General features: G+C 40.8%; 1 protein-coding gene across 3 annotated transcripts in view; it reads left to right on the top strand.

Moving 5' to 3' along the window:
- HMGCLL1 (3-hydroxy-3-methylglutaryl-CoA lyase like 1) overlaps positions 1-27,296 on the top strand; it is a 193,195-nt gene that overhangs the window by 45,003 nt on the left and 120,896 nt on the right. For 2 of the 3 annotated variants that reach the window (XM_055571779.1, XM_055571777.1), the window contains exons 2-3: positions 21,634-21,714; positions 21,942-22,049. In XM_055571779.1, the coding sequence (XP_055427754.1) occupies positions 21,634-21,714; positions 21,942-22,049 (189 nt within the window). Of the gene's footprint in view, positions 1-18,684; positions 18,771-21,633; positions 21,715-21,941; positions 22,050-27,296 lie in introns of those variants that run through there. The other variant, XM_055571778.1, reaches the window with a different exon arrangement.

Raw genomic sequence — 27,296 nt, 5'->3', positions numbered from 1 at the left:
AAAAAATTTTCTAATGAACACTTCTATTACTATCCTAAACTTCAGTGATACTGATAATAGTGATGAAAAATCTATAGATTATACTGGCAAATTTTCCATACTTTATTTCTCTGATTCTTTTTTTTTAACTTTTAAAAAAATTTATTTATTTTTAAGTGGAGGATAATTGCTTTACAGTATTGTGTTCACTTCTGCCACACATCAGCATGAACCAGGCATAGTATACATATGTCCCCTCCCTCTTGAAACCCCCTCATCTCCTCCTCCATCCCACCCTCTAGGTTGTCACGGTGCACTGGATCTGAGCTCTCTGCATCATATAGTGAAGTCGCCCTGACCGTTTATTTTACATACGTAATGTATGTGTTTCCGTGCTGCTCTCTCCATTCGTCCACCCTCTCCTTCCCCCACTGTGTCCACAAGTCTTTGCACTGTGTCTGTGTTTCCATTGCTGCCCTACGTGTACAAACGACTTTTGATGTCAGAATACAAAGGCCCAGGCTACTTGCCTCAGTTCAGGACAGTTCTAAAGGTGGATGGAGGCCTTTGTGGCATCTGCATGGCTGTTTCGTTTCTCTCTTTGCTACCTGCTTTTTTCACTGCCCTTCTCCCAGCATCCAAGGGGGGGTGATTCTAAAATACCCTCCAGTAAACTTCTTGCATATACAAACCTATGTTTCTGAGACTATTTCTGGGAGAACCAGCCTCAGAGAGTGAGACTCTAGGACACTGATTGTGGCTTATTTGTTATAGAACTGAATCATTGTTTTTAGGGAAGTTATTTAACTTAACTTGAACTTTTAAAAATTAATTAATTTATTTTAAGTGAAAAAAAAAAACCTTAGACACCTAATAGCAAAGAAACAAAAATAAATAAAACAAAAATCAGAAGAAATATGAGGGAAAAGAAAAATATATAATCATTAATCACTGCTGCTGCTACTGCTAAGTCACTTCAGTCGTGTCCGACTCTGTGTGACGCCATAGACGGAAGCCCACTAGGCTCCCCCGTCCCTGGGATTCTCCAGGCAAGAACACTGGAGTGGGTTGCCATTTTTGTTCTCCAGTGCATGAAAGCAAAAAGTGAAAATGAAATTGCTCGGTCCTGCCCGACTCTTAGTGACCCCATGGACTGCAGCCTACCAGGCTCCTCCGTCCATGGGATTTTCCAGGCAAGAGTACTGGAGTGGGGTGCCATTGCCTTCTCTGAATCATTAATCACAGTGAGACATAATAACATTTCTCTGAGAATATTTTATCAAGTGCAGAAAAAATAAGAATAAGAGCATCTTGAATGATGTCATTAATAATTTAAATATAATAGATTTATATTTAATTGCTTTATATTAAGCTTATATCCTGGAGCTTCCCGGTGGTGCTAGTGGTAAAGAACCCACCCGCCAATGCAGGAGACATAAGAGAAGCAAATTCAGTCCCTGGGTTGGGAAGATCCCCTGGAGGAAGGCATGGGAACCCACTCCAGTATTCTTGCCTGGAGAATCTCATGGACAGAGGAGCCTGGAGGGCTATGGTCCATAGGGTGGCAAAGAGTCAGACATGACTGAAGTGACTTCACATGCACGCACACAATCTTGTCTTACACAAATGTATTTAAAATTTTATATCTCATATGTTGTTATGAGGTATCCATGGGACATTTAGAAAAACTTGCAAAAAGATAAACATTACTCAGTTTCAAAAAGCAGAATTATTTTTTGTGTGTGATTCAGTTATACATTTACACATATACTATTTTTGAAATTATTTTCCATTATACATTATTATAAGATATTGACTATAGTTCCCTTTGATATACAGTAACCTTTGCTGCTTGTTGCATATCTATTTTTTTAAATTAAAAATCTAACATTTGTACTAAGTCAAATAAGTAGAATCAAAATATAAATTTCTTAGGCAAAAATTCATAAGTTTTCTGAAATATGCATATTATTTATATATGAAAGTGAAGTCGCTCAGTTATGTCTGACTCTTTGCAACCCCATGGACTGTAGCCCAACACGCTCCCCCGTCCATGGAATTTTCCAGGCGAGAGTACTGGAGTGGGTAGCCATTTCCTTCTTCAGGGGATCTTCCTGATCCAAGGATCGAACCTGGGTCTCCTGCATTGCAGACAGACGCTTTACTATCTGAGCTACCAGGGAAGCCCCTTATTTATATATATGTATACAAAAGCTTTTCTACTATGCTTGATAATGATCCAGCAATCCCACTGCTGGGCATACACACTGAGGAAACCAGAAGGGAAAGAGACACGTGTACCCCAATGTTCATCGCAGCACTGTTTATAATAGCCAGGACATGGAAGCAACCTAGATGTCCATCAGCAGATGAATGGATAAGAAAGCTGTGGTACATATACACAATGGAGTACTACTCAGCCATTAAAAAGAATACATTTGAATCAGTTCTAATGAGGTGGATGAAACTGGAGCCTATTATACAGAGTGAAGTAAGCCAGAAAGAAAAACACCAATACAGTATACTAATGCATATATATGGAATTTAGAAAGATGGTAACAATAACCCTGTGTACGAGACAGCAAAAGAGACACTGATGTATAGAACAGTCTTATGGACTCTGTTGGAGAGGGAGAGGGTGGGAAGATTTGGGAGAATGGCATTGAAACGTGTAATATCATGTATGAAACGAGTTGGCAGTCGAGGTTCGATGCACGATACTGGATGCTTGGGGCTGGTGCGCTGGGACGACCCAGAGGGATGGTATGGGGAGGGAGGAGGGAGGAGGGTTCAGGATGGGGAGCACATGTATACCTGTGGCGGATTCGTTTTGATGTTTGGCAAAACTAATACAGTGTTTCAAGTTTAAAAAAAAAAAAAAAGCTTGAGAAAGAACATCAAAAAAGATGAAGAGTTGGAGAAATTGGAAAACATAAACTAAATGAAATGGGAGCAATGAATATGAAATAGAAAAAGTCAAACAAACTAGATAAAAATAAAAAGATCCTCATATAGTCCAGTTGTTTTTAAACATGACTGCTCATTAGAAACATATCTAGAGCTCTGGAGAAAAAGCAATTCCTTGGCATTTGTATTTTTCAGAAACTTCCAAAATAATTCTGATATGCATCTGGATTTTAAAGAGTGATTACAGCTTTTTCTATTAAATGGTCATTTTGGTGATATAGAATTCCATTATTTTTCTGTTGACCAATCATGATACAATGGTATTAAGTGAGTAATAATTACATAATCACAATAGTAAAAGATGTTTATCAATTTTCACAATCAATAGTCAGACAAAAAATAAAAGATAATTACAATTTCAAGCCATAATGGGAACATGATTAACCTAACAATATAAAATAATTACATGCAATTTGGGGGGTCAAACAGAGTGGTGTGGTAACTGGAAGTGCATACAGGCACATGTTTTCATCTGTTCAGCCAATATACGTCTTTCGGTTGGTGCGTTTAACCCGTTTACCTTTAAGGTAACTAGTGATATGTATGTTTCTATTACCGTTTTTTAATTCTTTCTTTCTCCAGGGGATCTTCCCAACCCAGGGATCAAACCCAGGTCTCCTGCATTGCAGGCAGATTCTTTACCAGCTGAGCCACAAGGGAAGCCCAAGAATACTCGAGTGGGTAGCCTATCCCTTCTTTAGCAGATCTTCCCAAACCAGGAATCGAACTGTGGTCTCCTGCCTTGCAGGCAGATTCTTTACCAACTGAGCTCTGAGGGAAGTTCTATTACCGTTTTCTTAGTTGTTTTAAGTTTAGTTTCTGTTCAGTTCAGTTCAGTTGCTCAGTCGTGTCCGACTCTTTGCGACCCCATGAATTGCAGCACGCCAGGCCTCCCTGTCCATCAACAACTCCTGGAATTCACCCAGACTCACGTCCATCGAATCAGTGATGCCATCCAGCCGTCTCATCCTCGGTCGTCCCCTTCTCCTCCTGCCCCCAATCCCTCCCAGCATCAGAGTCTTTTCCAATGAGTCAACTCTTCGCATGAGGTGGCCAAAGTACTGGAGTTTCAGCTTTAGCATCATTCCCTCCAAAGAAATCCCAGGGCTGATCTCCTTCAGGATGGACTGGTTGGATCTCCTTGCAGTCCAGGGGACTCTCAAGAGTCTTCTCCAACACCACAGTTCAAAGGCATCAATTCTTCGGCGCTCAGCCTTCTTCACAGTCCAACTCTCACATGCATACATGACCACTGAAAACCCATAGCCTTGACTAGACGGACCTTTGTTGGCAAAGTAATGTCTCTGCTTTTGAATATGCTATCTAGGTTGGTCATAACTTTCCTTCCAAGGAGTAAGTGTCTTTTAATTTCATGGCTGCAGTCACCATCTACAGTGATTTTGGAGCCCCAAAATATAAAGTCTGACACTGTTTCCACTGTTTCCCCATATATTTCTCATGAAGTGATGGGACCAGATGCCATGATCTTCGTTTTCTGAATGTTGAGCTTTAAGCCAACTTTTTCACTCTCCACTTTCACTTTCATCAAGAGGCTTTTGAGTTCCTCTTCACTTTCTGCCATAAGGGTGGTGTCATCTGCATATCTGAGGTTATTAGGTAGGTCTTTTCCTTCTCTTGTTTCCTGCCTGAAGAAGTTCCTTTAGCATTTATTGTAAAGCTGGTTTGGTAGTGCTGAATTCTCTTAACTTTTGCTTGTCTGGAAAGCTTTTGATTTCTCCATCAAATCTGAAGGAGAGTCTTGCTGGGTAGACTATCCTTGGTTGTAGGTTCTTCCCTTTCATCTCTTTAAATATATCATGCCATTCCCTTCTGGCTTATAGAGTTTCAGTTAGGATATCAGCTGATAGCCTGATGGGAATTCCTTGTATGTTACTTGTCATTTTTCCCTTGTTGCTTTCAATATTTTATCTCTGTCTTCAGTTTTTTTCAGTTTGATTACTATGTGTCTTGGTGTGTTCCTTCTTGGGTTTATCCTGCCTGGGACTCTCTGTGCTTCCTGAACTTTGTTGATTATTTCCTTTCCCATGTTAGGGAAGTTTTCAGCTATTATCTCTTCAAATATTTTCTCAAGTGCTTTCTCTCTCTCTCCTTCTGGGACCCTATAATGCAAATGTTCTTGTGTTTAATGTTGTCCCAGAGGTCTTTTAGGCTGTTTTCATTTCTTTTCATTCTTTTTTCTATATTCTGTTCTGCAGCAGTGACTTCCACCATTCTGCCCTCCAGGTTATTTATCCGTTCTTCTGCCTCAGTTATTCTGCTATGGATTCCTTCAAGTGTATTATTTATCTCTGTTTGTTTGCTCTTTAGTTCTTCTAGGTTTTTGGTCAACATTTCTTTCATCTTCTCAATCTTTGCCTCCATTCTTTTTCTGAGATCCTGAATCATCTTCACAATCATTATTCTGAATTGTTTTTCTGGAAAGTTGCATGTCTCCAGTTCATTTAGTTGTTTTTCTGGTTTTTATTATTTCCTTTCATGCTGTTCATGGGGTTCTTGAGGCACGAATGCTTAAGAGGTTTGCCATTCCCTTCTCCAGTGGACCACATTTGCCACAACTCTCCACCATGACCCGTCCGTCTTGGGTGGCCCTACATAGCACAGCTTACAGTTTCACTGAGTTAGACAAGGTTGTGATCCTTGTGATCAGTTTGGTTAGTTTTCTGTGATTATGGTTTTCTTTCTGTTTGCTCTCTGATGGATGAGGGTAAGAGGCTTGTGCAAGCTTCAGGATGGGAGGAGCTGGCTGTGGGGGAAGCGGGGCCTTGCTCTAATGGGCAAGGCCATGCTCAGTAAATCTTTAATACAATTTTTTGCTGATGGGTCGGGCTGTGTTCCCTCCCTGTAGTTTGGCCTGAGACCAAACTATAGTAGGGTTAATGGTGGTAATGGAAACTTCCTTTAAAAGGACTTATGCAAGCATGCCAGGGCTCCCAGGTCTGCTGCAACCAGAGCCCCTGACCCCACAGCAGGCCACTGTCTACCCACGCCTCTGCTGGAGACTCCTAGACATGCATAGGCAAGTCTGGCTCTGTCTCTTGTGGGGTCACTACTCCTTTCGCTGGGGTCCTGATGCACACAAGGCTTTGTTTGCATCCTCTGAGCATCTCTGGTGGGTCTGAGATTTTATTTTAAATGCGATTGTGCCCCTCCTGCTGTCTTTTTGGGGCTTCTCCTTATAGCCATGAGTGTGTTGTTTCACTCAGTCGTATCTGATATTACATTACGTTACTTTGCCAACAGAGGTCCATATAGTCAAAGCTATGGTTTTTCCAGTAGTCATGCATGAATGCAACAGTTGGACCGTAAAGGAGGCTGAGCACCGAAGAACTGATGCTTTTGAACTCTGGTATTGGAGAAGACTCTTGAGAGTCCCTTGGCTTGCAAGGAGATCAAACAAGTCAATCCTAAAGGAAATCAATCCTGAATATTCATTGGAAGGACTGATGCTGAAGCTGAAACTCCAATACTTTGGCCACCTGATGTGAAGAGCTGACTCATTTTAAAAGACTGATTCTGGGAAAGACTGAAGGCAGGAGAAAGGGAATGGCAGAGGATGAGATGGTTGGATGGCATCACTGACTCGATGGACATGAGTTTGATCAAGCTCCGGGAGATGGTGAATGACAGGGAAGCCTGGTGTGCTGCAGTCCATGGGGTTGCAAAGATTTGGACATGCCTGAGCGAATGAACAACAACTGGAGTTTTATCTTGTCTCTTCAACTGGGACATAACTTTATGATTTTTCATCCTGATTTCTGTAATGTGGCTTTTGTTTTAGTCACTGTGGGATTATGGTTCTTCTTGCTTCTTCTGTCTGCCCTCTGATAGAGGAGGCTAAGAGGCTTGTGTAAGCTTCCTGATGGGAAGGACTGGTGGTGGGAAAAACTGGGTCTTGCTCTGGTGGGCAGGGCCATGCTCAGTAAAGTTTTAATCTGCTGGTGGATGGGGTTGCACTCCCTCATAGTTTTTTGGCCTGAGAGGACCCAGCCCTTGGGCCTGTGGGCTCTCTAGTTGGGTTAATGGTGACCTCCAAGAGGATTAAGGCCACAGGGGACCTTCCAAGACTACTGCTGCCCATCTCCTAGTCCCTGAGCCCCTGTCGACCCACACCTCCACAGCAGACCCTCCAACACTAGCAGGTGGCTTTGGGTCAGTTTCCTGTGGAGTCACTGTTCCTTTCCTCTGAGTCTTGGTGCATGCAAGGTTTTGTTTGTGCCCTCGAAAACTGGAGTCTGTTTCCCCAGTGTTGTGGAAGTTTCGTGGAAGCAGAAATCAAATTCCACTTGCCTTCAAGGTCAGATTCCCTGGGGATTCCCAGTCCCTTTGTCGGGTCCCCAGACTGGGAAGCTTGACACAGTGTTCTGAACCTTCACACAACAGTGGGAGAACTTCTTTAATATTATTGTTCTCCAGTTCGTGGGTCACCCACTCAGTGGGTATGGGATTTGAGTTTATTGTGATTGTGCCCCTCCTACCATCTTGCAGTGGCTTCCTCTTTGTCTTTGGACATGGGATATCTTTTTTGGTGGGTTCCAGAATTCTCCTGTCAATGGTTGTTCAATAGCTGGTTGTGATTTTGGTGCTCTCGCAGGAGGTGATTGCACGCGTCTGTACTCCATCATCTTGAACCGGAAGCCTATTTTGTCGATTCTTAAGTTGCCTTAAAAGCAGGAATAAATACGGTAATGTAAGTTTCCATGTTACTCTCTCCATACGTCTCACCCTCTCCTCCCCTCTCACCATGTCCATAAGTCTATTCTCTATGTCTGTTTCTTCATTGCTGCCCTGTAAGTAAATTCTTCAGAACCATTTTTCTAGATTCCGTATATATGCATTAGAATATGGTGTTTATCTTTCTCTTTCTGACTCACTTCACTCTGTATAATAAGTTCTAGGTTCATCCACCACATTAGAACTGATTCAAATGCATTCCTTTTTATGGCTGAGTAATATTCCATTGTGTATATGCACCGCAACTTTATCCATTCATCTGTCAATGGACATCTAGGTTGCTTCCATGTTCTAGCTATTGTAAATAGTGCTACAATGAACAATGGGATACATGAGTCTCAATTTTGGTTTCCTCAAGGTATATGCCTAGGGTGGGATTGCTGGGTCATATGGTGCTTTTATTCCTAGTTGTTTAAGGAATCTCCATAACATCTTCCATTGTGGCTGTGTCAATTTACATTCCCACCAACAGTGCAAGAGCATTCCCTTTTCTCCACACGCTCTCCAGCATTTATTGTTTGTAGACTTTTTGATGATGGACATTTTGACCGGTATGAGGTGATATCTCATTGTAGTTTCGATTCACATTTCTCTAATAATGAGAGATGTTGAGCGTTACCATATGTAAAATAGGTAGCCAATGGGAATTTGCTGTATGGCTCAGGAAACTCAAACAGGGGCTCTGTATCAACCTAGAGGAGTGAGATGGGAGGAAGATGGGAGAAAGGTTCAAAGGGAGGGGATGTATGTATACCTATGGCTGATTCATGTTGAGGTTTGACAGAAAACAGCAAAATTCTGTAAAGCAATTATCCTTCAATAAAAAATAAATTTTTTTAAAAAAATCAGGAATAAATAATGATATTTCTTGAAATAGATAATGTTAACAACAGTCACCATTTAAAGAAGCATAACTAGGTATGCAGGGTCTCATCATGTGCTATCAATGGATGGAAGTTTTTTTTTAAGTGAATGTTAATACCTCTATTGGATGGTTAACTAAATACTTGCATTAAAAGCTATTTTAGAATTTGTTTCTTCTTACATGTGCTTCATCTTACTTTTATTTCATTTCTATTATTCTATTACCATCTATATTTCATAAACTCTTTATAAAATCTATCTTAAGGTTCTCTATTTTAAGTTCTCATACACTATTTTAATTAAATTGCAGTTATGTGTTTTTTACTGACTTTACTGACTTTTCTTGATTTATCTAAGTGTTCATAAAATTTGCATATTTCCAGAGGGAATTCATAGTTAATCATGCTATATATCTACACTGACACTAATACTAATTTTCCATTCTGTGCCAAGAATAAATATTAGTATACATACATGCAGAGGAGTGTTCACATTTTTTGTGAACATTAAAAGCTAGATTTTAATATCTGTTGAAAAGTTGACCAAATGCTGTTGGAAACAACGATCTTCTGCCTGTCCAATTAAAAGGTAAGTGGATACCTTCCTTTACCTTACAAGTCAGTAAGTAAGATGTGTTGTTCATAGAGTTTAAGATGGCTTAGTCATATATCACAAATTTATTTTCACTTGAGTTAAGTTGCTCAGTTGTGTCCGACTCTTTGTGACCCCATGGACTGCAGCATGCCAGGCTTCCCTGTCCATCACCAACTCCCAGAGCCTACTCAAACTCATGTCCATTGAGTCGATGATGCCATCCAACCATCTCATCCTCTGTCATCACCTTCTCTGCCTGCCTTCAATCTTTCCCAGCATCAGGTCTTTTCAAATGAGTCAATTCTTCACATCAGGTGGCCAGAGTATTGGAGTTTCAGCTTCAGCATCAGTCCTTCTAATGAATATTCAGGATTGATTTCCTTTAGGATTGACTGGTTGGATCTCCTTGCAAGCCAAGGGACTCTCAAGAGTCTTCTCCAACACCACAGTTCAAAGGCATCAATTCTTTGGTGCTCAGCTTTCTTTATAGTCCAACTCTCACATCCATACAAGACTACTAGAAAAACCATAGCTTTGACTAGACAGACTTTTGTTGGCAAATATATCTCTGCTTTTTAATATGCTATCTAGATTGGTCATAGCTTTTCTTCCAAGGAGCAAGCATCTTTTAATTTCATGGCTGCAGTCACCATGTGCAGTGATTTGGAGCCCCAAAAGTAAAGTCTCTCACTGTTTGCATTATTTCCCCATCTATTTCCCATGAAGTGATGGGACTGGATGCTATGATCTTAGTTTTCTGAATGTTGAGTTTTAAGCCAACTTTTTCACTCTCCTCTTTCACTTTCATCAAGAGCCTTTTTATTTCTTCTTCACTTTCTGCCATAAGGGTGGTGTCATCTGCATATCTGAGGTTATTGATATTTCTCCTGGCAGTCTTGGTTCCAGCTTGTGCTTCATCCAGCCTGGCATTTTGCATGATGTACTCTGCATATAATTTAAATAAGCAGAGTGACAATATACAGCCTTGACATACTCCTTTCCCGATTTGGAACCAGTCTGTTGTTCCTTGTCCAGTTCTAACTGTTGCTTCTTGACCTGCATACAGATTTCTCAGGAGGAAGGTCAGGTGGTCTGGTATTCCCATTGCATTAAGAATTTTCCATATTTTCACTTGACTATAAATAAATTCTTCTTAAATTGTCAGAGATTGCCTTTGAATTGACTTTGGGACATAGATATTCTGAAAGACAGTTTTCAGATATCAGTTTTGTTGATTCAGCCCTTCATTTCAGAAAGACACCCAGAGAGAGAACCATCTTTAGATTGTTCCAGAGAATGAAGGTTCCTGTGAATATCTACCCGATCAGTGATGATGCTTTATGTGTTTCCAACTATGTTTGGTTAAAAGAGACATTAATATCTAAAAAGAAAACAGACAGCAGAATGTGGAGACTTGTACATTGCTGCAAAATGCACTATGTATGTTTCAGATGAGATGGCAAAATGAGATTCTTTTGGGAAAGTGGACATCTGATGCTCTTTAAAAAATCCAATTTAATTTCAAAAGAAAATCTTGCAATTTCTTGATTCAGACTTTTTATCTCTGTAGTGGAAGCATTTGATTTGGCCATTGTATCAGTTCTCCAGGGGAATATGGACTATTAAATAGGTTATCTCCATATGCACAAATAGTTTATATGCATGTAGAACTACTCCTCAAGAAATGAAGTGAGTAGAACATTTAAATTATGTCTAGAAATTTCTACTGTGGATGGCATCATTTTCCTAGAGAAGAAAAAGTAGTGTTTGTGGAGTGAATAATGAATCATATCTGTCACCACCAGGAAGGTTGATTGTATATATAGAAGCCACCTATATTGACTGCTGGGAATTAAAATATATGTGTGTTATATAGTATATATAAAACATATAATGACATATTTATATATGTAAGCTTCCTAAAGATTTTGGAGAAATTCCCATGAAAGTATGTCTTCTATTTAATTTTATTTAAGATTGAAAAATGTGAGTTAAAGCAGCCCATTTATGTTCTTCATGAAAGAATGGTTCGCTATTACTTTTTCAAACAAAGCTCAATAGTTGGTGATATATTTAATCTCATCCTAAAGAAAACTAGAACAGGAGCCAGGAAACGTAGTTGAGAACCTTAGAAAGTCATTTAATCTCTCTTTTAGCCTGCCTTCCCCACAGAGTAGCTCCACAGATGAAATGTAGATAGAAAAGTGCTTTGGAATAATAAGGCAGCACATAAATGTAAGATAGTATTGCTTCAGTTTTTGCCCTATGAAAGTGAACTGTTAGAAATCCGATTCCAGATGTGGGCATACATTCAGGGTTACATTCAGTCATGTAACCCTGGCATTTTGAAACCCTTATTCTGGATAATACATCTTTTGTTGTTCCCTAGTATCATACACTACTCCACATTAAACAGGATGCATTGAGCTCAGTAACAGGGCTTTTAATTCCATAAAAATAAATTTATACTATAGACCTGTTTAAGGACAGTGGCGCCCAGTTCTGTAGACTAGAGCATAATTCCTTGGAACTTATAAGTCATTCATCAACTCTTATATATTCAGTATATAAGAATAGTGCCACATTCCCACCACCCCTTTCCCAGAGGGTAGCACACAAACCCCTATTCCCTTAAAATGTAATCTTGTTATGGGCAGAGATTATTGTGCAGTTGGTTCATTTTCATATATCCTATAACTCTAATAATTCTGGCTAATAAGTGTTGTATAAATGGAAGGTCATCTTTGCTTTTCTGAATTTTACATGTGAGTTTATTCACTCATTCATGCATTCAGCAGTGTAATTAAGCACTTAGTATGTGTCCATCCTGAAAGATTATAATAAAAAAATGGGCAACAGGCAGGTAAATAAGTTAATTACAGATCTGTTTTATAGGACATCTCTACAAAGTGTTATGGGTTCGTAGAAATGAAATTACAATTGACTCTTGAACAAATGTCTGAACTGTGCAGGTCCACTTATATGTGGGCATTTTTGAATAGTGAATTCTACAGTGCAACCTGATAGGATGTGCAGTGGGGTTGAATCCACAGATACAGAAGCACAGGTAGGAGGAACTGTGGATGGGAAGGAATTGTGTGCATTTGAATACATGGAGAGGAGGGCTGAAACCCTCTAACTCCCACATTATTTAAGGGTTAACTGTACTTAATTCTCCACGGAGGTCACAAAAGTCCTGAGTAGGTAACAAGTTAAATCTTGAATAATGAGTTAAGTGTTTTGATTGAAGACGGTAATTGAGGTCATCAAAGCATTGAGAAATGATTCTTCATGGGTGTCTCACATTTCTACATGTCTTACTAGCTTCCTCTGAAAATATCTTTGCAAAGTGTTTGTGTAGCAAGTGGCCTTGGGTAATAGTGCGTCTTTTCTTTTTCTTTTTTATTCATTTCTTATATAATATTATACATGTTTTAATGCCATTCTCCTAAATCATCCCCCGCTCCCTCTCCCACAGAGTCCAAAAGTCTATTCTATACATCTGTGTCTCTTTTGCTGCCTCGCATACAGGGTTATCATTACCATCTTTCTAAATTCCATATATATGCGTTAGTACACTGTATTGGTGTTTTTCTTTCTGGCTTACTTCACTCTATATAATAGGCTCCAGTTTCATCCACCTCATTAGAACTGATTCAAATGTATTCTTTTTAATGGCTGAGTAATACTCCATTGTGTATATGTACCACAGCTTTCTTATCCATTCATCTGCTGATGGACATCTAGGTTGCTTCCATGTCCTGGCTATTATAAACAGTGCTGCGATGAATATTGGGGTACATGTGTCTCTTTCAATTCTGGTTTCCTCGGTGTGTATGCCCAACAGTGGGATTGCTGGGGCGTATGGCAGTTCTATTTCAAGTTTTTTAAGGAATCTCCACACTGTTCTCCATAGTGGCTGGACTAGTTTGCATCCCCACCAAAAGTGTAAGAGGGTTCCCTTTTCTCCACACCCTCTCCAGCATGTATTACTTGTAGACTTTTGGATCACAGCCATTCTGACTGGCGTGAAATGGTACCTCATAGTGGTTTTGATTTGCATTTCTCTGATAGTGAGTGATGTTGAGCATCTTTTCATGTGTTTGTTAGCCATCTGTATGTCTTCTTTGGAGAACTGTCTGTTTAGTTGTTTATTTTTGCTTTTATTTCCAAGGTTCTGGGAGGTGGGTCATAGAGGATCCTGCTGTGATGTATGTCGGAGAGTGTTTATATATGACAAACCCACAGCAAACATTATCCTCAATGGTGAAAAATTGAAAGCATTTCCCCTAAAGTCAGGAACAAGACAAGGGTGACCACTCTCACCACTACTATTCAACATAGTTTTGGAAGTTTTGGCCACAGCAATCAGAGCAGAAAAAGAAATAAAAGGAATCCAAATTGGAAAAGAAGAAGTAAAACTCTCACTGTTTGCAGATGACATGATCCTCTACATAGAAAACCCTAAAAACTCCACCAGGAAATTACTAGAGCTAATCAATGAATATAGTAAAGTTGCAGGATATAAAATCAACACCCAGAAATCCCTTGCATTCCTATACACTGCTACTGCTACTGCTAAGTCACTTCAGTCGTGTCCAACTCTGTGCGACCCCATAGACGGCAGCCCACCAGGCTCCACCATCCCTGGGATTCTCCAGGCAAGAACACTGGAGTGCGTTGCCATTTCCTTCTCCAATGCATGAAAGTGAAAAGTGAAAGTGAAGTTGCTCAGTCGTGTCCGACTCTTAACGACCCCATGGACTGCAGCCTACCAGGCTCCTCTGCCTGTGGGATTTTAGAAAATAGAAAGAGAAATTAAGGAAACAATTCCATTCACCATTGCAATGAAAAGAATAAAATACTTAGGAATATATCTACCTAAAGAAACTAAAGATCTATATATAGAAAACTATAAAACACTGGCGAAAGAAATCAAAGAGGACTCTAATGGATGGAGAAATATACCATGTTCATGGATCAGAAGAATCAATATAGTGAAAATGAGTATACTACCCAAAGCAATCTATAGATTCGATGCAATCCCTATCAAGCTACCAATGGTATTTTTCACAGAGCTAGAACAAATAATTTCACAATTTGTATGGAAATACAAAAAACCTCAAATAGCCAAAGCAATCTTGAGAAAGAAGAATGGAACTGGAGGAATCAACCTGCCTGATTTCAGGCTCTACTACAAAGCCACAGTCATTAAGACAGTATGGTACTGGCACAAAGACAGAAATATAGATCAATGGAACAAAATTGAAAGCCCAGAGATAAACCCACGCACCTATGGACACCTTATCTTTGACAAAGGAGGCAAGAATATACAGTGGACAAAAGACAATCTCTTTAACAAGTGGTGCTGGGAAAACTGGTCAACCACTTGTAAAAGAATGAAACTAGAACACTTTCTAACACCATACACAAAATAAACGCAAAATGGATTAAAGATCTAAACGTAAGACCAGAAACTATAAAACTCCTAGAGGAGAACATAGGCAAAACACTCTCTGACATAGTGCGTCTTTTCAGAACAAAAGGCAGACATGTTGAAATGGTCTGGTTCCCCAAGCACGGCTCCACTAATGCTCAGGGAACCAGTACAAAAAACTGTTGGTGCTGTGGCTTCTGCTACTAAGGTGAATAGTAAAGCCTCTTGTCTTTGACTCAAGAGTTGCATGGCCGCTGCCAGCATCCAGAACACTGGCAGGGCTACTTATTAGCTAGCATGTGTGGTAATACCATCGCCTTTCATGGGTTTTGACAGTTTTGTGGATGAACTGGGATGCTGAGAGAGACATGACTTTCTGCAAAAGGAAGAATGAGGGTAGTCAGGCGGTTAATGGAATTTGAGTGAAATCATGGTTTCCCAAGTGGCACCAGTGGTTAAGAATCCACCTGCTAGTTCAGGAGACCCAGGAGATGGAGTTTCAATCCCTGGGTCAGAAAGATCCTCTGGAGTAGGAAGTGGCAATCCACTCCAGTATTCTTGCCAGAAAATTCCAAGGACAGAGGAACCTGGCAGGCTACAGTCTATGGGGTCGCAAAGAGTCGGACACGACAGAGTGCATGCATGCGCGCGCACACACACACACACACACACACAGGAATTGGTAACAGACATGTTTCATAGTTGATGGAGCAACAGATGGTCCCCTGCTTTGTTGCTTGTTAAAGATGAGGAACTGGGAAGATGGTTGCTGTCTGGTTTCAGGGAAGTATTAATAGGTTCAAAGATTGAGTGATGCCATACTTGTGCTGGCTCTTTCCAGAGAAGGGGAACTTCCTTAGGTATCTACTGATCAGTCTCAAGCCCATCCATTGCAAAAACTAAGACCAAGATGAGTCCTGGGTGGGCTAAAGGATCTCTTCTCTCTGTCCACCAGTAGTTACTGGGAGTGTTGAAAGAAGAAATTTGGACAACATTATGAGAGGAAGCCACTGAATAGTACAGGGGTGACTGAGCAACTTCACTTTCACTTTTCACTTTCATACATTGGAGAAGGAAATGGCAACCCACTCCAGTGTTCTTGCCTGGAGAATCCCAGGGACGGGGGAGCCTGGTGAGCTGCTGTCTGTGGGGTCACACAGAGTCGGACACGACTGAAGCAACTTAGCAGCAGCAGCAGCAGCTACTGCCTCAGATTATGTATAAGGTGCTGAAAAACAGCCCACTGGAAAATGAGAAAGGACCCAAAGAATTATAGATGAATTTTAAAGTCAGCCTTGCCACCTTGCAAAACTCTCTTAGGCCTTATACTGTAACTGGATAAAGAGTTAAGAGATGGTATCTTAATAGTGGAAGCATGTACAAGTTAAGCCCTTGTCAGGCAGAGGGAACAAGCTGATGACTCTGTTGGAAACCAGCACAGCTATGGATACTAAGTCCAGGGGTTAGTTACCAAGGTTAAAAGAGATGGCGTCAGAAATGATGATTTTGCTCTCTGGTATAGGGCTTTGTGTAGACCTGAGACATTGCAAGGTCATTGTTTTGAGCCAGTGAACAGCTGCCATGCTGGTCTTTCTTTCTGCACCCCCTCATCATTGCTGTCCTTCCTCCTTCAACTGTTTCAGGCAAAAGCTGATTGTTGGTGCATGAATAGCCTCTGAGTATGCTAGGGACCAGTGCGGGGAGCGGGGACTCTTACCAAGTCACCATCCTATCAGTCCTGTGATGGTGGGTGTCCTGATTCAATCGATGGGGTTGAGCAGTATTCCCAGTGGCAAAGGGGAGGTGAAGCAGCCTTGTGGGTGAGGCCTTGCTGCTTCCACTTCTGAATGTATAGTGAAGACTGGAGCATACTGTGATTATGATTTTCTGTCCCATAAATGCCAGAGGGAACCATTTCAATAGGAAGAGCTACAGGTAGTGAAGCAGAACACAACCTTTGGGGGATCCCCCAAATCTCTGACCTTCTGGAGCTCCAAGATTCTGTGACTGGTGATTTGGCAAATTGAGGCTTCAGGCAGAGTCAGGAAGCCTCCTCCTCCTGGCACTTTGGAGGGCTGTGTATCCATTACTGCCATGACACAGCCTTCCAGGTATCTTTGGAAAATCAGTTGTCAGCCTGCCTTGGAGTCCTTTTTTTTAACTGGACACTTGACTCAGGGAGGTTTCTCTGACTCTCTGGCCCATATTTCCATTCTGGGGATTCAACTTGGAGGTGGTGGCTAACGAGGTCAGACATTTTCAACAGGCCTCACTAATCAAATAGAAATGGTATATTTGAGAAAGCAGTTGGCCTGTCCCCAGTGCAATCTCAGCTTTACACACGAAAAGTAGTCATTGCCCTCTGTTGTCCATTCCACTGCCTGGAACAAAGCTACCAGCTCAGTGGGGACCCTTCTCTTTACGGTGCTTTTCTTAGCGTGGTTGGATGATGTTTCAGCTGAGCTGAAACCTGATGATGACCACTGGGCTCCTGTGGTTGGGAAACCTCCCAGGCTGCCATGCAGAACTGAAAAGGGCTGTGATCACTCTACTCATCCAGTGGAACTGGAGGCCTTTCCCATGTTTTTATTGACTCGTGGGTTGTGGTCATTGGCCTAGCTTATTTGTCTGCCATTTGGGAAACTGTGGACTTAGATGTTAAAGACACCTTGGGGAGGTGCTATGAATTATGGCAATAAATTATGGCTGCCAATGGGTCATCTGAGGCCCATACTCTGATGAGGCACACTGGAATCACACTGCTGATTGCCTCCATTGCCTGGATTGCCACCATTGCTGCTGGATATATAATAGCACTGAACGTAGTAGTGTACCCACCGTCATAACATAGGTACAGAGTAAACAGCTCCAGGTTTCTGATGCCGAGACCATGCTGCATAGGATTCATTCTGCTGGTTGGCCACAGGACCCTCAGGAGGAGTGGGCGTGGCTATTTTTGTATTGTATTGTAGGCTGTTTTCTCCTGTTCCTTGGAGGTCTGGTGAGACTGTTGCTGTTGTTTGCTGTTGTTGTTTTTTAGTTGCTATTTTTAGTTGCTAAATGGTATGCAACTCTCTTGTGACCTCATGGGCTATACCTCTTCAGGCTCCTCTGTCCATGGGATTTTACAGGCAGGAATACTGGAGTGTGTTGCTGTTTCCTCCTCCAGGGGATCTTCCTGACCCAGGGATATAACTCATGTCTCCTGCATTGGCAGGCAGGTTCTCTACCATTGTGCCATCCTGGAAGCCACCTGCTGGACTAGCTTTAATTAAATATTTTCATGAGATAAATTGAACTGATTTGGTTCTAGCTCCTGTTCATTTATCAAAGGGGCAAAACAGAATGGTTTATGAATGTGACAATTTGCCATAAACCAAGATGGTGTAAAAATGAAGTGGGTGTTATTGGGAAATAATTCTCCATGGGTGTCTTGAATTTCTGTTTGTCTTACAAGCAGAGGCACAAATACCTTGTTCCAAACTCTCTTTCCAAGGATTTTTGTATGCAGAGCAGCTTTCAATGATAGAACTAGTATATCCTTCTGGAGCCAAGGGGGAGTGTCTTTCTCTGGGACCAAAGGCAGGTGAACTCATGGCCAAGCATCATATGTCTACCTCTGTCACTAAGGGGCCATACAGTTACTGCCCATTACCAAAGTTTCAAGCTCCATGTGCTTGGAGTTCCTTTCCTGTAATGGAACTCATTGCCTGTGCAAGCATTACAAGGTCCCCTTTTCTTCCTGGAAATTGGGCTTGGAGAACCACATAAATCCTGATCCTCTAACTACTGTGGTTGTTAGGAGTGATCATACCTTTTTTCCTTCTCTGACCCAGGGTTCTCGTGTCTTCTACCAGCATCTGTGGCAGGCTCAACTTGTTAGGTTGCAAGTAAAGTGAAACTTCAGGCCCTTCATCTTTTTCTCATAATTAGTAGCTATAAAAGATACACCTCTCAATATTGTAACACAGTTGATGTTTATTTTTCTATGACAAAACAATTGCTTCTTATAGAATTCTTTTCCAAGTAGTGATTCAAGTGTAGCTTCCTTTCTTTTTTCTTTTTTTGTCTTTATCAGATTCCAAGTCTGCCATACTCATCTACATCAAGCTGTCTGGAAGGGAAGGAGCATGGATGTGTGTACATGGGATATTTTCATGGGTCAAGCCTGAAAGGGGTACATAGCATTCACCTTCATGTTCTGTCAGCTGATCTTGTTCAAATGTGACTTTTAGGGGAGAAATGAAGTCCAATCCTGTGCCCATGAAGAAGAGACATGGGTTTGGTGGAAAATTTCCCCTATGGATAGAAGCTCTTTCCAACGAAAAGTAACTTCATGTGTACAGTCATGAAAGTGAGCAGGACATGACTCTAGCATGGCTAAAATCACAGGATGCTTGGAGTAGATTGTGGTAGAAGGTGAGAGTTAGTCATGCATCATCTTTTACCTTAGGTTGATAGATCTCTCCAAATGACTGGTAGATTCTGAAAGATTTTAATTATGGACAACAAGATTAGGGAGAATACTTAGGAAGCAATAGACTGAATGAAAAAGGATGACCATTTAAATAAAGCCAGTGACAAAAGAGACTCACTAATCAACAAGTACTTAGGACGGACAGACTAAGTGCTGCTGCTAAGTTGCTTCAGTCGTGTCCGACTCTGTGTGACCCCATAGACGGCAGCCCACCAGGCTCCTCTGTCCCTGGGAGTCTCCAGGCAAGAACATTGGAGTGGGTTGCCATTTCCTTCTCCAATGCATGCATGCATGCTAAGTCGCTTAAGTAATGTCTGACTCTGTGTGACCCCATGGACAGCAGCCCACCAGGCTCCTCTGTCCATGGGATTCTCCAGGCAAGAACACTGGAGTGGGTTGCCATTTCCTTCTCCCAACTAAGTGCTAGATGTTGGGTGTATGCCAAAATAGAACGAGTAATAAATATACCAATTAGGTACCCATTAGATATACATGGTTAGAGACATGGTAGTGAATAGAGTCCATAGGGTCTCACAGAATCGCATGCACATACATGCTATTTAAAGGGAAATGTTGTTCTTTGAGCTTACTGAACACATTATAACTTTCTTCTGATTTCTCAGGTATTCAGGAAGAGGGTATACAGATCCATGCCTAGAAGACAATAATCACAATATTTGGTGGAGAATTGTACTTTAATTTCTTAAGATTGTTTGTTACCTCTGCCACTTACAACAGTGATGCAAGGGAAGGTCCCTTTAATTATACTCAGCATACTGCTTTCACCTTACAAAATACCATGTTCATATTCTTTGTTAAATGTTGTTGTTTAATAAAGAAATGTTCTTCATCCTTTTAGGCTCCAAGCTAATTGCTATTGGAAATGAGTTTCAGGAAACAGTCAACAATAATACCACATGGTTTAAGATTGCCTAGTTTTTTTTTTTTTTTTTTGTAGTTTTAGGATGTAATAAGAGAGAGGAGTGAGCTTCTCTTTATTTACTCTGCCTTTCCATGCCCCCCTCTCCTGTACTGTTTGGTTGAAATGACGGCCACCCTGTGAATGAGACATGACTCCATGATCACCATCCAAAACTGAGCCTAAGGCTGAGAAACTGCACAAGTCCTCACTCAAGCCTCCACCCTCCCAACTGCATGCATCACAACCTGCTCAGGAGATGCAGGAATGAGAATTCATTTCCTTTTTGGTTAATTTTTGCTTATTGAACTGCCTGATTTCATGGACATTGCAGAGGGTGGTATGTAAACTTTGTAACAGAAACCATCTGGGTTCTTTTGCTGAGTTTAGTTAGCACAGAATGCTAATAAAATCAAGCAACAGCTATGGATCCTCCAAGGGCGGGTAGGGCATGTTCTTCCCTGTTATGGAAACAAACGGAGTCCCACACCCAAAATAGCCACTTCATCGCTGTATGCTTGTGATTGTTACCAGGACGGAGACAATACAAATTGTTCAGCACAGATTAATCATCCCTTATGGAAGGCAAAACAAAAAACAAGAAAGCAAGGAAATGAAAACTTAGAAGCACAGGTTATGCTGATCTGGTTCAATTCTGTTAGCTTGAAGACTCTGGTGATTGATTACCGGTCCTGAACTGTGCTTACAGATATCAGGAGGTTATGTTTGTTCCGTCTGGAAAGATGTAGCCTATTTCTAATTTTAACTGCAACATGAAGTTGAGGAAGTCTGTTTCTATTTCTCCTATTTTAAACTAGTGTCCTTCTAAACATAGTATGTCCATAATCCTTAGTTTAGGGACAGACAGGAATATCCAGGATTGGGTCATCCTGGTGGGGGTGGGGGAGTCTGACCTTCAGGAAGCTGTGTTTAGGTTCTGGTCATGCTGTGTGACACAGACAGGAAATAAACAACACATCTTCACCAGCACAGGCAAGAAATCTGAATTCACACTTGGCAAGTGAAGGAAAGTGCAAAAGTCTGTCAATACAAAGATCTGTTTTTTTAATGAACTCAAATGATGCTGTGTTTATCATCACACACAGAAGTACTCAACAGATTTGATCTTTAGATCCTAAGTCATCTTCTTCACAGTTTTATCTTTGACGTTCATCTTTTGAGTTTTAATCATAATTAGACTATTGCACTATGCTCAGTCGCTTCAGTTGTGTCTGACTCTTTGCAACCCTATGGACTGTAGCCTTCCAGGCTCCTCTGTCCATGGATTCTCCAGGCAAGAATACTGGAGTGGGTTGCCATGTGCTTCTCCAGGGGAGCTTCTTGATCCAAGGATTGAACCCATGTCTCCTTTGCCTTCTGCGTCCCAGGCAAATTCTGTACTACTGAGCCACCAGGGATGTCCAATTATACTATTATTAGACTGTAAGAAAAAAATGACTTCATGTTGTTAATAGCATAAACTTTGTATTTTGCACTAGATCATTGTATTGATTTTTTTACCTTTCTTAACTTTTCAGGGTGAGAACTTAATCTTAACAAAGTGGAATTGTTTGACTTTTCATATAAGCAGCTTTGATGATATAACAGTTATCTCTTTTTCTTGCCTTGTATTTTCCATTTCAGGAATCAGCCCAGCTATCCGGATTCCCTGAATATGTTAAAATAGTAGAAGTTGGACCTAGGGATGGATTGCAGAATGAAAAGGTAGTTTGATGTTTATTTTACACAGTTTACTTAAAATGTTAAATCTAAATATTTACTCAGAGTCTAAAGGCTTATGTGGATTTCATATATTAGATGATTATGTGTGTTCTCAGTTGCTACTTGAATTTATACATCTTAAATAGTATTTACTTTCAGTTAAGAATTAATTTCTATTTATGTGCCTTAGACGCTATGCAAATAACATGTAATTTTTCATGTTTTCTTAGGTTATAGTTCCTACAGATATAAAAATTGAATTTATCAATCAACTTTCCCAAACTGGCTTGTCTGTAATAGAAGTGACAAGCTTTGTGTCTTCCAGGTGGATACCACAGGTATGTAAGTCCATAATTCCTTAACTGGATTTTTAATCCAACACTGCCAAGATTTAGTGACCAGCGTGATATGTATTGTGATATTAACCTGATATAATTACCAGTTTGCTATATTCTTATGAAATTTTAGTTCATACACCTGATGGCTCAGGCAGTAAAGTTTCTGCTTGCAATGCAGGAGACTTGAGTTTGATCCCTGAGTCAGGAAGATCTTCTGGAGAAGGGAATGGCTAAACACTTCAGTATTCTTGCCTGGAGAATTCCATGGACAGAAGAGCCTAGGGGACTACAGTTTATGGGGTCACAAAGAGTCAGACACGACTGAGTGACTAGTACTTTTCACTTTAGTGAAAGATTTAGTGAACAGCGAGATATACATTGTGATATTAACTTGATATAATTACCAGTTTTCTGTATTCTTATAAAATATTAGTCCATACACTTGAAAATGAAAGTGAAAGTTAGTTACACAGTCTAACTATAGCCCACCAGGCTCCTCCGTCCATGGAATTCTCCAGGCAAGAGTACTGGAGTGGGTTGCCATTTTCTTCTGCAGTGGATCTTCCCGATTCAGGGATCAAACCCAGGTCTCCTGCTTTACAGGTGGATTCTTTACCAACTGAGCTACTAGGGAAGCCCATACACTTAGATATGATTAAATAAAAAAACATCTTTAATTAAATATACCTATTAAGTCCTAAAAAGTTATTTGAACTTAGTTGTTCAAAAGCTGTTTGGAACTTCATCCTAAACATCCAAGAGTGTATGGTTCAATATAATGAATAGGGGATAAGACTCTCAATAGTAGTTTAGGGTCCTGCCTTCTGTTTACTTCCATTTACACAAGCAGACATTGTTGATCCTGCTTTATGCTCGTAGCCCACTGTTCCCTTGGGAATCTTGGATTTGAACTCTCAAAAGTCTTTTATATCTAGTTAGTCAGTTACTGATACAAAATTCTTCCTTTTCAATGTAGCTTATATTTGTCTCTTTTTTTCAACTCCATGGATGAGTTAGTAACCCACAGCCTTATGAATTAATTATTGGGATAGTCTCTTAAATAATGTTTGTAAGCACTGTCTCTCCCTTCTTTATGCATTTCACCCATTGCTTCTAAGATAACCTCCTAAAATCTACCATTTTACTGACTTTATGAGTGATCTGAGGATACTCAGCTGATTTACTGATTTACCAGCTGATTTACCATTTTTGTCTGTTAGAAGGAAGTGACGTTAAGTGTGGCCTGACACCTTCCCCATATGATCCCATTTTAAGCAGTGAGAAATGTATAATAGATATGTACTCTTTTTTAATGCTTATATTTGCTGATTTATATATATTCATATAATTGACAAAAATACATAGATTCATCAAAGACAAAATGGAGTCATCTGGAATCTTCTCTTGAAGAGAATATAGTCTTATCCAGAGCTGTCTGGCATATGGAGGCAGCCATCACTTCTGAGACTTGGCTCTGATGTTTGAAATGTGATTAATAATTAGCAAACAGTGAACCCCTCTCCCTTCCTAGTCCAGTTCTCATTCCCTGGATCCTCGGATTCCTTGAACCCTGTTCTTATTCCTTGGGTCCCCTAGTCTCTCCCCAGAACTTAACTTCGCTGATTACTTTTTCATCCTGCTCCCTTGGTTTCCTCTTCAATCCTCCTTCACTTGCCACCCTAAAGCTCCTTTTGGCTTCCCAACAACATTTCCCCACCACCAAGTTCCCTCGAGATTCTTTAATAATTTCCCCTGCCTCTGCTCTCCTCTTTTCTGACCCTTCCAATATCAACAGTCACTCCTGAGAGGATGACAAGTCTGTGTTTCCAGTTCTATCCTTTCCGACGGGCTTCAGCTGGACATGCTATTAGCACGTGAAACTCAGTGGGTTCAAAACCATACTTATTGTTGATCCTACTTTATGCTCATAGCCCATTGCTCCTTTCAGAATCTTGGATTTGAATTCTCAAGAGTCTTTTATACCTAGTCAGTTACTGACCCAAAATTCTTCCTCCTCAATATAGCCTATCAGTTCAGTTCAGCCGCTCAGTCGTGTCCAACTCCTTGCGACTCCATGGATTGCAGCATGCCAGGCCTCCCCATCCATGACCAACTCCCAGAGTTTGCTCAAATTCATGCCCATTCAGTGATGCCATCCAACCATCTCATCCTCTGTTGTTCCCTTCTCCTCCTGCCTTCAATCTTTCCCAGCATCAGGGTTTATTCCAGTGAGTCAGTTCTTTGCATCAGGTGGCCAAAGTATTGGAGTTTCAACTTTCAGCATCAGTCCTTTCAATGAATATTCAGGACTGATCTCTTTTAGAATGGACTGGTTGGATCTCCTTGCAGTCCAAGGGACTCTCAAGAGTCTTCTCCAACACCACAGTTCAAAAGCATCAATTTGTCTGTGCTCAGCTTTCCTTATAGTCCGACTCTCACATCTGTACATGACTACTGGAAAAACCATAGCTTTGACTAGACGGACCTTTGTTGGCAAAGTAATGTCTCTGCTTTTATGTAGTAATGTCTCTACACATACATACATACTGCTGCTAAGTCACTTCAGTCGTATCCGACTCTGTGCAACCCCATAGATGGCAACCCACCAGGCTTCCCTGTCCCTGGGATTCTCTAGGCAAGAACACTGGAATGGGTTGCCATTTCCTTCTCCAATGCATGAAAGTGAAAAGTGAAAGTGAAGTTGCTCAGTCGTGTCCGACTCTTAGCGACCCCATGGACTGCGGCCCACCAGGCTCCTCCATCCACAGGATTTTCCAGGCAAGAATGCTGGAGTGGGGTGCCATTGCCTTTTCCTACATACATACTACATACATACTAATGGCAAAGTAATGCCTCTGCTTTTATGTAGCCTATACCTATCTATTATTTTTCAACTCCATGGATGAGTTAGTAATCCATACCCTTATGGATTAATTATTGGCATATTCTCTTAAATGATATTTGTAAGCACTGTCTCTCCCTTTATTGCATTTTGCCCATTGCTTCCAAGTAAACCTCCCAGAAATACCAGCCTCTTCAAACTCACATTCTCAGCTCTTTATAAGCTCCCTTCTTCTTGCTGAAAAAGTTTGGGAACCTGGCCTGGGGTTCAAGGTCTCTCTATGTGGCCCTACTTCCTTTTGCAGAAGCTTCCGCCAAACCAAACTGCCTCTTGTTCCTGCTCATGTCCTGCCTCTGTATCTAATCGAGCTTCATTTATGCTTTCTTATGTACATCTCAGTTTCTGCTTTGCTTTTCAGTTATAACAAGATGGTGTAAAAGTCTTAAAACATTAAAAGCTTTTAAGTACTTTTTAAGGTGTTGGAAACAACAGAGACACAAAAGGATGAATTATATTATTAATAGTAATCCATCAGTTTTCACAGCTTCAATATTCAAATATCAGGGTTACTTTATGTATCCTTAAAATGAAACTTTAAGGATAAAGGGATCCCTTAAAATAAAGGGATGTCTTTTCTTCATCCCCAATTCCACCATTTATAATCATATATATATTTTATAAATGCTGTCTCAGGATCTGCTTCCCAGACTACGAGGGCTAAAGAAATCTTGACCATGTCTCTGTTGTCTGTCACTGTGCCCCCATTGGTTGGTGCCTAGTAAGTAGGTGCTCAATAAATACTATGAAATGAATAACGGACCTGTTAGCCTGAAATCATAATAACACATGACTCCATCCTTTGATATGGACAAGTGACTCTTAAATTTTGTTTGTGTATTCAATCTTGAGTTACAAAGGCTACAGATAATTTCCTTAGGAAGACACAAACAGCTTAATGAGACTAGACTTATTTCCTTGACATTGTAATTTTGCAAACTGTGAGCTATTATTATTTTACTTACTATCATGTGAGACTTTTTATCATCTTTTAAGTCTTCATGACATTGCCTATGTATTTTGTTTAGTTAGTGCTCTTTTCATGTATTTGATTATTGTTGGAGAGAAACTAGATAGGCTGGTATAATTTTAGAGTAAGGAAGGACAGGTAACATTAATGATGCCCCACCAAGATGATGTCTCAGATTCTGTTTTTCATTAGCATCAGAACAATGAAATCTTCAGAATTACATGATAAGTCAAAATGAAAGTTGCTCAGTCATGTCCAACTCTTTGCAACCCCATGGACGGTATAGTCCATGGAATTCTCCAGGTCAGAATACTAGAGTGGGTAGCCTTTCCCTTCTCCAGGGGATTTTCCTAACCCAGGGATTCAACCGGGGTCTCCTGAGTTTCAGGTAGATTATTTACCAACTGAACAATCAGGGAAGCCCGACATGATAAGATAACCTCCAACTACAACATCAGTATCTCTTCAAGAGACTGTTATTTCCCAATGGTTTTGTAAAGCTGTCTCTCATCTATGGTGATGTTCAGGAAATTATCTCATTCCACTATACTGGAAATTGCTTGGTAGGTTATTCGTGAGCCTAAGCTGGAACACACCCAGGGCCACTGAGAAGAACGAGGTGAGAGTCCCTTGCACGGAGGCTGCTCTTCTTCTTACTCAGCTCCTAACAAGAGCAAAGGAGCGAAACAGAGGGAGGCCATCCTTCTGTGAGCAGTAATGGGAAAATGACTTCTGGCCTCACAGGAATAATATGAATCATTCTGGGCTTAGTTCTGAGGTGGATTCAGGACTTAACCTGTTGAGAGGTTATGAACTCAACATTTGGCTCAGAGTATTACTGGATAAAGGACAGTTCCCCACACGGCCCGCGAGGACAGCTGTGCGGAGCAGAGGCTCTTCTGTACCGTGTCTCTGTGCCTCTCCTGGAGCTGCAGTGAGTGACTGAGCCTCTTTGAACCCTGGAAGTCCCAGCAATGATGCCTTCAGCACGGGCGGGTTTACGCATAAAGCCTGTGAGTGGGTCCCTGTCTGTGGCTGCCAGAGCCCAGGGCACTTGGCTCCCACTACGCTCACCATTGTTACCTGAGCACAAGTCTAACTGACAGACGATTGACTGACTTATCTGCGGCTCCTTTTAAGTCAGTTGCTTTCTCTGGGATAAACAGCCTTTTTCTTAAAGATTGAAATAATGTAATTAGTTTAAATATTGGGTTGGACTCCAGTCTGAAAAAGTAAAGATACTCATCCTTCAAATATTAAAGAATATGCTATATATTCACTTTTAATACTCATCTGGTTACATACATTCCAAACCAAAAAAAAAAAAAAAAAAAAAGGAATGTTTTTATTAAATAAATCACTGCTGTATCTGTAAAAG

The sequence above is a fragment of the Bubalus kerabau genome, chromosome 3, assembly GCF_029407905.1.
Source record: "Bubalus kerabau isolate K-KA32 ecotype Philippines breed swamp buffalo chromosome 3, PCC_UOA_SB_1v2, whole genome shotgun sequence".
Taxonomy (NCBI): Eukaryota; Metazoa; Chordata; class Mammalia; order Artiodactyla; family Bovidae; genus Bubalus; species Bubalus kerabau.
The sequence above is the reverse complement of the archived record's forward strand: the minus strand, read 5'-3'. Positions and strand labels throughout refer to the sequence as shown.